Raw genomic sequence first — 12,097 nt, forward strand, 5'->3', positions numbered from 1 at the left:
TTTAAAAATAGAAAGCATTATATATTAAACGAATGAAAGTAACAAACATAAACTTTAGTCTTCTGTACTTACCGAAGTGTCTAAGTGACTAAGGAAAACTTTCAGCACCACCGTCCTCATACAAAGTAGGCCCCAAAATTCTCCACTCCACTTCGATAATTTGGTATAATTCTCTTTCAAGCTGATCATGTCGCTCAGAAAATTGATGATCGTTCGAATTGAAAGCCATTTTTATACTTTTAATGGTCTCAAATGAAAATATATCTGGTCCGATCCACAACAAAACAAAATTTGAAGGCCGGTGCTGTGCTAAATTGTACGACGTAAAAAATTATCACACACCAAATATCGGACACTTCCTCGGAAAACATCACACAAATCTTTTACCACACGTTCTTCTTGATGTCATTCTCTTTCATCTGATGCATAACAAAAGAAAGAAAATCAATGTTAATGTTTGCACAATATCAGTCAGTATCAAACGGCTATATCACCATTTTACTGAACTTTCATTGAAAAGCTCTGTACCTGTATCTGATAAATTTAATTGTACATTTGTTTTAGAATTAGAATAAACTATGTACAGTGAATGCAAAAAGTATTCGTCTACGTGAATGTTTGACAGAAAAAGGCGAATTGTGGACGTTATACGCATGGGACATTAAAATGATCGTTAGGGTTTGATAGCAGGTCAACCAATTAATACTTTTTTCACAAAATATGGCCATAAAATATTAAAATAATAATAATAATAGAACCAAAACTAAGAATTTCATTTGTTACATGCACAAAAAGTATTCGTCTACTTGAGTTTTGGAGTAACTAAGTGGTAACACGCCATTCCTTTTGGGGCGTGGTTATAGTCCACAATTCGCCTTTTTGTGTCAAACATTCAGGTAGACGAATACTTTTTGGGTTCACTGTATTTATGTATTTACCTGATGCTACCATGCCTTATTTGGCCTTTTAGATAGTACGATGATACGGAATCGCAAACCCACCGAACTTTTATTCCGTATTTAGCAAGTTTAGACTTGAGCAAGTTATGAACTGAGTAAAACCAGTGCCCCCACGAAAGGCAAAGAGCGGCCCATACACGATTACATTTGTTCCTTGCACATAACATGACTTCAAATTATTGAGCAATCGAAAAATATCAGACATGGCTGCTGCTTTATCCGTCGTCTTCCGGTGTTGGCGCGTATGTTCATTATCAAAACGGATACTGGGTTTTTTCTATTCAGTTTGTGCTAGCTGCACACATTTCCCTGCTCTGTGCGCTAGATTTTTAGTAAGCAGCATGTTTCTTTGTCTGTCCGCGTCGGATTTTTAGGTAGGTATAAGCAATTGATTTCGACATGCCAGTTTCTGGTAGCTCAAGCCGCATGTTTATAACGTCTGCGTTGAAAGATTGATTTACTGCTGTTAACACGTGAACATGTTTGTTTTTAATAATTATCGATATTGTTGTTTCTTCCATTTTCTTTTCCTAAAATTTCTTCCATTTTCATGCACTGATTCAAAAATTCATTTGATGGTTTGTACAAACCACCAACAGATAAATGATCGACAAAAGATGTTGGTCGACAATAGCTGTAATCCTCGGCATTGTTGTAAGTATATGTGCCTAATTTCAAATTCGGGTATTTGTCTTTGAATTTTTGAGCTATATAACCTACAATATATTCTAAACCGTCCTGTTCCTGTTCGGCTAAATTTATAACTGCACTTGGTTCTTGTAACACAGAGTTGTTGATTCGTTCCATTTCAACAACATCGGGCAGCGAAGGATCTACCCCAGCTTCCTCATATACAGTACGAGAAATTCCTATAAGCGCACATACAATTTTTGACCTGCACGTTCAATTTAACTCTTATTGCAAATCCTTAATATGTCATATGAAAGGCATTCAAATAACAAGATTATTGCACCAAAAATGGTTTGTTTAATGTTCCGAACACTTATTTTAAAGAAGAAACCCCATTTTTTGGAGAAAAATTCCTATAAGCGCATTTTAACTTTTATATTAAAAAACCAATACAAATAACAAATTTACATGAATTAGTATTTTATTAGTGTTACTGACGTAACAAAGGGTAGGCCGATTTTGAAGTTTTTAATGATGCCGTTTATTATTATGACTTTTTTACACAAAGATAAACGAAAAAAAATAAACTCAAAATAGTGACCGTCTTTAGCCTCTGACGTTCTCTGTGCTACTGAACTGCTGTGTGTCTTTTTCAGCCGCGGCCCTAGCTAAATCTTTGTTTATAGTCTGCTGGTTCATTTCTTGACAGCTGTCAACTTCATTTCTCCTGGCAGCGCTAACACCCCCACCCGTAACGTCTCTCGATTGCCTGCGATAGACTTTACAGAATTTCCAAAGCTGCTAAATGAATGACCGCTCGTCTTAGGATTTTCCCATTAGCTAACCTCACATCCACTTGCCTCACTCGATTATCTTTCCCTTTGATTGTTTGGACAACTCTAGCTCTTAACCATTCGTTTCGTTTCCCTTCAGCGATAAACACCAAATCGCCTACGTTCAGCTCTCTCTGATCCTCGAACCACTTATTTCTTTGATTTATGGTCGAAAGATATTCCTTTGCCCACCTTTCCCACATTCTATCTACTAAAAACTGCGAACGTTTGAATTGGTTTCTTAGTCCCTCTGCTAAACTATATGGATTGCAGATTGCAGAACATGATCCAGGTGCTCTTAGAAACTGATTAGGGGTTAACGCTGTTGGTTCTGTGGAGCTTTCTGACAAATAAGTCAAAGGTCGAGAGTTTATCATATCACACGCTTCCGCAAGAACCGTTAAAAGAGTTTCGTCCGTTAATGGCCTATTGTCATTCAACACTAACATAGCCTCCTTCACTGACCTAACCATTCTCTCCCACACGCCACCCATGTGGGGAGTTCCTGGCGGGGTGAAATGCCACGACGTAGTAGCTGATGTGACTTTCTCTGCGCATTCGTAAAAGACCCTTTCTATCCGTTGAAGTTCATTGCTGGCGCCTTTAAAATACGTTCCGTTATCTGAATAGATATCATCCGCCTTTCCGAATCTGCTCTCGAATCGCATAAGTGCCATCAAGCACGACTGAGTTGTCAAACTGTAGACGACCTCCAGATGCACCGCCCTCACGGTTAGGCAAGTGAAGACTGTAACCCAACGTTTTTCCTTACGTCGACCTACGGTGACCTCTAAAGGTCCTAGGTAATCAACCCCTACTGCACTGAAGGGCCGCAGTCTCGGTGTAGTCCTCTCTACAGGTAATGGTGCCATTCTCGGTGCAAGGGGTTTGCACTTATACACTCTGCACCAAGTACATTGACGACATGCCTCTTTTATAGCTGCCCGAAGTTTTGGAATGTGGAATCGCTGCCGCATCTCATTTAGAATCGTCTCATTGTTAGCATGTCCATAACACTTGTGATAATGTTGAACGATCCTCTTTGTAATCTCGTGATGTCTGGGCAGTATCGTTGGATAACGTTGATCAAATGGAAGATCAGAGTTGTTGGTCAATCTGGACTCCATTCGCATTACTCCATCCTCGTCCAAAACTGGGGAACATTTGTACACCGCGCTCTTTTTCTTTATCTTTCTAGCTGTTGACGCATCTGTACTTTGAAGGTTAGTGCGCAGGATGTTCATCTCCTCTGGGAAACTTTCCCATTGACATTGTCGTATCAATGTTATCTCTGCTTTCTTTAGTTCTTCTCGTTGCAATGGTATTCTCTGAGCCGAAACATGCCTTTTTAGTATCTTCGAAAGCCTTTCGGGTGCTTCAATTGTAAGAATCGGTTCGTTATTTCTCTTTCGGATGCAATTATCGATGAAGCGACCGACGTACGCCATTATCCGGATCAATTTTTGCCACGTTGGAAGCTGTGGTGTTGAAATTACTGAGTGATTCAGTACTATTTTCCGTGCGTCTTCCTCGGTGTTCTCTATATCTCCATCCTTTTCTGGCCAATGTTCTTCTGCTTCGTGAAGAAATTCTGGACCATTAAACCACTCTCCGTCCACTTCTAGTGGAGGACCTTTTGACCATTTCGTCATGACATCAGCGATGTTCATTTTTGTGGGTATCCATCTCCAATCAGTTTTGCTCGTCAACTCCCATATTTCTCCGATGCGGAAAGCCACAAATTGCACAAACTTGTGTTGTTCCGAGTTGATCCAGCTAAGGACTGTTTTAGAATCGGTCCAGAATGTACACTTGGATATCTTTAACGAATGTGTTTCAACTATGATGCGAGAGATACGAGCTCCTAATACGGCAGCCATCAATTCCAACCGAGGAATTGTTTGTCTTTTTAACGGTGCCACTTTGCTGCGAGACATGGCTAATTTACACCGCACTTCGTTATCAGTGATGATTCTAAGGTAAGCAACACATCCGTAGGCATGCTCGCTGGCATCTGTAAAAATGTGTAGCTCTATTGATTTCGTCGCGTTGGAGTGTGTCGTACCAAGATAGCATCGCGGAATCTTAATGCTTTTAATTTTCACCAATAGCTCTATCCATCTGCGCCACAGTGTTATAGCATCGTCATTTATCTCCTCATCCCATTCGCACTTTGATCGCCACAGATGTTGTATTAGAATCTTTCCATGTATAGTAAATGGCGTGATTAATCCAAGTGGATCATATAATCCCATCACGCAGTTTGTAACGATACGTTTAGTCGGAGCTAAAAGACCCTCCAGATATGGTTTCATTTCGTTGCGCATCGTGGTAGCAAAGGAGAGCATATCATCTTTAGGGTCCCAAATCACGCCTAGGACTCTTTCATTAGACGTCTCTTTATCCAGGTTGAAGTGTACAGGAGCCGATGGTAAAGTTTCTCCAAGATTTTCTAACACTTCTTTGGAATTTGAAACCCAGTTATGTATTGTGAATCCTCCATTTTGGTGTATCATAGCTACTGTTTGTGCCATCTTGATCGCTTCCTCGATGGTATCAACACTGTCGAAGTAATCATCCACGTAATGTTTCCTCTGTATGGCCTGAACAGCTTCTGGGAACTGATCTTTAAACTCTTCAGCGTTTTTGTTCTTCACATACTGTGCGGAACAAGGCGAACAAGTCGCTCCAAACGTTGCAACGTCCATCACGTATGTTTTGAACTGTTCCTCTTTAGTTTTTCTGAACACGAACCGCTGTGCTTGTTTATCTTCTTTTCTTATCTTTATCTGGTGGAACATTTCTCTCAAATCTCCACCAAATGCAATCCTCTTCTCTCTAAACCCGACGATAACTTGCATTAGAGGAACCAGAAGATCAGGACCTGAAAGAAGTTCACTATTCAATGAAACACCATGCGCAGTAGCAGCAGCATCCCAAACTACTCGTACTTTGTTCGGCTTTTTCGGATGTACCACTGCGTTTATTGGCAGATACCAGATGTTAGATGGAGGTGTATTCAATAATTCCTCGGTGGTAATGGGATGCGCATAACCTTTGTGTTGATATTCTTCTATTTGTTGGCACAGATTCGAACGAAGCTCGGGCTGTTTTGTGAGTTTTGATTCCAGCTGCTTGAATCTTTTTACTGCCATTGAGTAACTTTCCGGAAAATCACGTTTGTCATTTTTCCACAAAAGCCCAGTTTCGAATCTTTGTCCAACTCGTTTCGTCGTTTGGTCTAAAATGGTCATAGCTCTAGCGTCTTCTGCAGAATGTCTTGGGGGTGAGATAACAGATTCTTCCAGCTTATATTGCTCTTTCAGCAGATTGTTCAAATCCTCGTTGGTCACTCGCTGATGATGCCCTATATTGGTACTAATAAAGCCGGGCTTCGTGTATCCATAGACAGACCAACCCAATTTCGTCTTGACTGCAATGGGCTCACCCCTTTTTCCTGAAACGACTTCAAGTGGTGTAAATACGTCGATGTTATTAAGCCCAATCATAATCTCCGGTCTGCCTTTGTAGGATTCGAGCGGGATGGTTTGGAGATGACCATAACGCTCTTTTACGCGTTCGTTTCGATGTCTGTGAGAAAATCTCACTAAAAACTGGGACGTGAAAAATTACAAAGTTCTAAATTTCCTTCCGAAGAAATTGCCGTGGTAGACTTCGCGCCGTTCTGATTGCAACTGTTTATTCGTCTGTCAAGTTCATTCGTACAGTGTTCATTTTGCTTAATCCTAAAGTTCATTTCCAGCCCTAGATGACAAGTTCAATTAACTAATCCCCTTTCAGTTCGTCCGTGAAATATTTCATGCAATTAATCCTAATTATTTCCTGTAACCAATTCTTGTAAATATTGCATGAAATTCTTACTGTATTTTCGACATTCCCGGCCACCAAAGAAGGAATTTCTTTAGCCAATAAATAACTGGTATTGTACTACACTTGCGTTTGTGATGTGCCTTGTACTATTTATCTTGACCTGTTACTGTGTGTTGACATTTGCACCGCGTGTTATTATCGTTGTTTTTAATCGGTTAACGTGTTTGGAAGAATCGCTATTCTTGCTGTGGCCCGAACTATTTCTTTCCCTGCGGCTGTACGTAGTGTCACAACTCTTACAACACCGTCCTTTCCTGGGTGGGTTGCAACGATTTTTCCTATTGGCCACAAGGTAGGTGGTACATTGTCTTCCTTTATGATTACTACTTGGCCTTCCTCTAGCGACACTGGATCAACCGAATATTTCCTTGCACGAGCCTGAATTTGTTGAAGGTACTCCGGATACCAACGTGACCATATGTTTTGCAGTTGTTTTTGAACAAGATCAAATTCCTTCAACCTATTTGAAGGCACCTGGCTCCTATCCAACTGTGGCAAAGCTAACATATTCGATCCTATGAGAAAATGACCCGGTGTAAGTGGTTCCATATCGGATGGATCACTTGATAGTGGAACTAACGGCCTGGAGTTTAAACATTGCTCTACCTGAGCCAACAGAGTGATCATTCCCTCCTGAGTGAGGCTTGTACCTCCTAACGTGCGGACAATATGTTGTTTTGCGGACCGTACCGCTGCCTCCCACAGCCCTCCAAAGTGTGGTGCCCGAGGTGGGATGAACTTCCACTGAATTTCATCATTGGCACACCAGTTGAATATCTCGTTGCGTTCGCGATCGCTGCACTTAAGCATCTCATAGATGCGATGAAGTTCGTGTGCAGCTCCCTTAAATGTGGTGGCGTTATCTGAATGCAGTTCAGCTATTTTTCCCCTACGAGTTTTCCCCTGCGGTAGTGAGATCGCTTACTAGTTCGATGTGAACTGCCTTGGTTGAAAAGCACACAAAAATAGCGATGTATGCCTTTGTGGGACTTCGGTTGCGTACGGTCGACTTCAGGTAAATCGGCCCACAGTAGTCGATGCCACTCACCAAAAAGGGCCTTGTCGATGAAGCCCTGGACGCCGGTAGGTCAGCAACGGATTGTTTTACCAGTGTTGGTTTGGCCTTGAAGCACTGGTGACACCGATGGAAAACAGCCTTGGCCAAATTGCGTCCACCAATGATCCAGAATCGCTGACGAAGCGTGGATAATAACAATTCCGGACCAGCATGCAGATACTTATGATGGTGTGCCACTGCCACTAATACCGCTAACTGATGTTTGGAAGAGAGCAGGATCGGATGCTTCGACGAATCTTCCATTTGTGCGTGGCGTAGCCGGCCCCCAACACGTAAAATTCCCATCGGATCGATGAATGGCGATAACCATTTTAGCCTGGAACTACGTGGCAACTCTCGACCGTTTGCCAATGTTGCGTTTTGACCGACGTATCTTTATTGTTTGACGTACAATAATCGACTGACCTGACCTTACGCACTACTTACAAACTATCCTTATTACTACACTTATACATACATATTATCTTAATCTCACATACACTACAGCCAACTCGATAATATCCCCCGAGAACGAATCCTGCTGGGCTAGGTGGCATAACCGAAACTCTGTTTGCTCCAACTCATCCTTTGTCAGCGGTGGTACTAATGTAATGAGTTCTTGAATTGGCATCTGTGAGAGGTTTGATGCCCTTTCTGAGGATTTGCTTGACCGCAAACACTGGATGTAACGCAGACAGTACGCTGTGGTTCGACGTAGTTTTTGGTAAGAAGAGAAAACAAAGTGCTGCTGAACTCGTTGCTGGTTGCCAACGCAGTAACTTGTATCTGAGCCACTCGTTCTTCAACCGTTGATACATCTTCTTCTATTGCAGGTTCTCTATCAGGCCAGATTTCCTCCTTGCCACTAAGCCAATATGGCCCATGCCACCATCGATGACATGATCGCAATTTGTCTGGAAGCAGACCTCGCGACACATCGTCTGCTGGGTTGTCTACACCCGGAACATGCTTCCAGCACTTGATCTGTGTTTCAGCTTGAATTTGTGCAACCCTATTGGCGACGAATGGCTTCCAGCGCCGCGGTGACGACCTTAGCCAATGTAATACGGTCATGGAATCAGTCCAGCAAAAGGTTTCAAAGGGACCGTTGAGGGACTGACTGACCTTCCGGAACAGTTGAGTTGCCAATCTTGCCGCACAAAGCTCAAGTCTGGCGATTGAGTTGGTGTTTGCCAGTGACACAACCTTTGATTTAGCTGCCAATAGATGCACCGAAAAACCTGACGGACCTTCTGTCCGGATGTAGCAGCAAGCACCATACGCTACTTGTGATGCATCCGCAAACACGTGTAATTGTAGATTGGTCGCGTTTCGAAGTGATACAAATCGAGGAATGCGTACTTCCCGAAGCGAGTGTAGTTTCGAATGAAACGCCGTCCATTCCTGTTAGAGATGTGATGGTAGCTCACTATCCCAGTCCCAAGTCTTTCCGTTTGACTTCAAGGACCACAATTGTTGCATAAAGAGCTTGGCTATGACGATGGTGGGGCTCAACAAACCGAGTGGGTCAAATATTTTGGCAATATATGACAGAGTTAGCCTCTTCGTTAATACCGTCACAGCCGGTGGTAGATCGATCCGGAACCGAAGCATATCAACTGCTGGTTCCCACACGTGTCCCAGGGTTGATACGGATTGTGGATCTTTCCACTCATGTGTGGAATTATTTGCCAAATCGCCTGGTGGAACGCCTTTGAGTGCTTCTGGCATGTTGGATGCCCACTTCTTTAACGAGAAGCCAGCAGAATTGAGCATCTCAGAAATTTGTTTCCGCATTTCGATTGCATCCAACACCTCTTCTGTTCCCGTTAGCAAGTCATCCACATAGAAATCGTGAATAACTGCGTTGACCGCCCTTGGATACAGCGTCTGATGGTCATAGGCAATTTGTTTCAGTGTACGAGTCGCCAAAAATGGTGCGGATGCGGTGCCGTAGGTGACCGTTTGTAGTTCGAAGGTTTGAATGGGTTGAGTCGGATCTTCTCTGTACCGAATCCGAAGATACCGATGATCGTCTTCATCATGGCGAATTTGGCGGTACATTTTTTCGACATCGGCTGACAAGGCGATTGCGCGTGATCGAAAACGAACGATTATCGTGAAGAGGTCGTCTTGAATGACGGGTCCAACCAATAGTCTATCGTTCAACGAGTATCCAGATGACGATTTGCACGATGCATCAAACACTACTCTGACCTTAGTGGTTGTGCTCGTTTCTTTTACTACCGCATGATGAGGAAGGTAGTAATGCTCACATGAATCATCAACAGGATCGGTAAGTCTTTTCATGTGGCCTAGACGCCACATGCCGATGAAGGAGTACGACTTCATAAAACTGCTATACTCTTCCTTCATTGTAGGATTGGACCTTAAACGTCGTTCCACCGCTAGGAGCCGACGATCAGCGATCGCCTTCGACACTCCTAAAACGATACTAGGATTAGTATTTTGCGGTAAACGAACAACATACCTGCCCGAAGCATCTCTGGTTGTAGTGGCCACGAAATGTTTCTCGCAGGCATCCTCTTCCGCTGACACTGTCGGATCATCGCTGATCGTTTCGATTTCCCAGAAACGCTCCATTATGGAATCCATGGAAGATGAACTGCTGGTCGATAGGTGGCACAAACGCGATTCATGCGATGTACCTGGTGATACGTTGCCAGCAACGACCCAACCGAATGGGGTCTCTACAAGCCACGGTTTTCCTTTGCCGAGGGAACGTTTTCGGCCAGAATGGAGCTCCCAATACGTGTCTCCTCCGATGATGATGTCGATCTTGCCAGGCTCATAAAATGACGGGTCCGCAAGTGGCAAACCAGGAATTATCCACGACGACGCGTCAATGGACGCCGTTGGAATGTGCAGGAAAGGGGTGTCAACAACGAGCAACTCGAGCTGAGAAGCATGCGCGTGGCTCCTTGATTCCACGGATGCAAAGATCGATCCTTTCACTAGTTGCACGTTGTTTCCGATGCTCGTGACCGACACCTTTACCTTGTTCCGAGGTGTTCCGAGCATCTTCCGAGCCTGCGACTCGGAGATGAAGTTCGACATAGAACCCGAATCGAGCAGCGCCCTTGCTTCATGCCTCACACCGTAATCGTCCACGATGTTAAGCAGCGCCGTTTCCAAAAACACCATCCCAGCATTGTCTTGCAGTGTCATCGCCACCGTTGAACTTGCAGGAACATGTAGCAGCGTATGATGCCGCTGACGACATGTACGGCAAGCATAGTCCGATTTGCAAGCCTTCAGCTGGTGGGAATCACTCAAACAATTCCAACACAGATGCTTGGATGACACGATTTCACGACGCTGATTCACATCCTTACCGGTGAACACCGGACAGCTCCTTAGAAGGTGACTGTCGACACACTGCAAAGGACACTTGTGGGTCGGAGCACTAGGGGGAAATGATCGTGAAGAAGCAGCTTGTGCAATCGATCTACGTGACGCTGAAGATCGAAATGTGCCGGCCACCTTACTCGCACTATCGTTTGTATCACTCGTGAAGTTGTTCGTTGATTTCAGGATTTGTATCCTGTCTTGCACAAATGCGATCACTTCCTTGTAGCGGTCCTTTGGAAAATGCACTGAATGTTTCTCCCACGCTAAAAGTGTCGCACGGTCCAACTTCATTAGTAGCATGTTGGATAATGGCGTGTCCCATGAATCCACCGGCTCATTTAACTTCACAAAACCGTTCACATATCGCGAAAATTCGTCCACTAAGCAAGTAAGCTTTTCTACACTCTCCGATTGCACTGCCGGAAGATAGTGCAACTTGCGATAGTATTCACGCACTAGTAAACGCGGATTATCATATCGTTTGAGTAGCGCCGCCCAAGTCACTGAATAATTGTCCGCGGTTAATTGGGTGTGCTCAAAGGGAAGCGCCGCTTCCCCCCCTAAAGGCCGACAGCAAATACTCGAGCTTCGCAATTGAAGGAAGCTCCGGTGAAGCGTCGATCATCGCGATGAAGCGGTCGCGAAAAGATAGCCATTTCGTTTGGTCGCCATCGAAGGATGGCAACTCAATCTTCGGAAGGCGTAGATGCGGTGCGTTTGGCCGACCAAACGCAAGCGTCGAAGAAGCCAAAGCCGATGTATCGTTTAGTGCACCTTCCTCCCGTCGAAGGTTATCCCGTAAGAAGGATTTGAGCTTCTTACATCGCTCCTCGATGTTGATCCTCTCCATAATGCACGCTTCGATCGCCTCATTGCTGTCGTCGAGCTCTTCCAGCTTCGATACCGCGGCGAAGAACCCTTCCTTATGACGTTCCAAGTCTTCTAACGCCTCCGGGATTTGCTTGGCGTCATCTCCCGAAAACTGCGCTTGGAACCGTTCGAGGGCACTTATGTTTTCGACCGCTATTCTCCTTTTCAGCTGAGCAGCCTTTATTTTTTTATCCATTATGCGAAATGAAAACACTCACGGGACGAAATTAACACACGAAAGAAAAACGTTTAAGGTTGGCGCGCAAATTCAAAAAACGATGGCGCTGAAACCGTTGGCCGTTGCCCTTGATGCAGAGCGAAGCGCGATGGCGTGAAACGACGCGACGAAGAATATACACCTTGCTCTTGATGCAGAGCTTTTTACCGACCGAACTCTTGATGCAGAGCGATGAAACTATAAAACTCCGTAACTTTCACTAATCCGGTTCGAAGGACCAAAAAATGTGAGAAAATCTCACTAAAAA

General features: G+C 44.0%; 1 protein-coding gene across 1 annotated transcript; it reads right to left on the reverse strand.

Moving 5' to 3' along the window:
* Positions 1-383: 383 nt before the first annotated feature.
* On the reverse strand, positions 384-11,808 carry LOC125769492 (uncharacterized). The gene is made up of 4 exons (XM_049438226.1): positions 11,565-11,808; positions 8,946-11,197; positions 4,945-5,082; positions 384-419 (listed from the first exon to the last, which is right to left on the reverse strand). Exons 1-4 carry the CDS (start codon positions 11,806-11,808, stop codon positions 384-386), a joined length of 2,670 nt encoding a protein of 889 aa, XP_049294183.1.
* Positions 11,809-12,097: the final 289 nt, after the last annotated feature.

This window comes from Anopheles funestus, chromosome 3RL (assembly GCF_943734845.2).
Source record: "Anopheles funestus chromosome 3RL, idAnoFuneDA-416_04, whole genome shotgun sequence".
Lineage (NCBI taxonomy): Eukaryota > Metazoa > Arthropoda > Insecta > Diptera > Culicidae > Anopheles > Anopheles funestus.

Excerpts from the sequence above, each read along its gene's own strand:
- LOC125769492 (XM_049438226.1), bottom strand. The coding sequence starts at position 11,808 with ATGGATAAAAAAATAAAGGCTGCTCAGCTGAAAAGGAGAATAGCGGTC. Across the intron at positions 11,198-11,564 it reads GATCAACATCGAGGAGCGAT|TGCGTGAATACTATCGCAAG; the intron begins GTAAGAAGCTCA and ends CGCGTTTACTAG. Across the intron at positions 5,083-8,945 it reads ATCTACCACCGGCTGTGACG|TATGTGAAGAACAAAAACGC; the intron begins GTATTAACGAAG and ends TGTTCCGCACAG.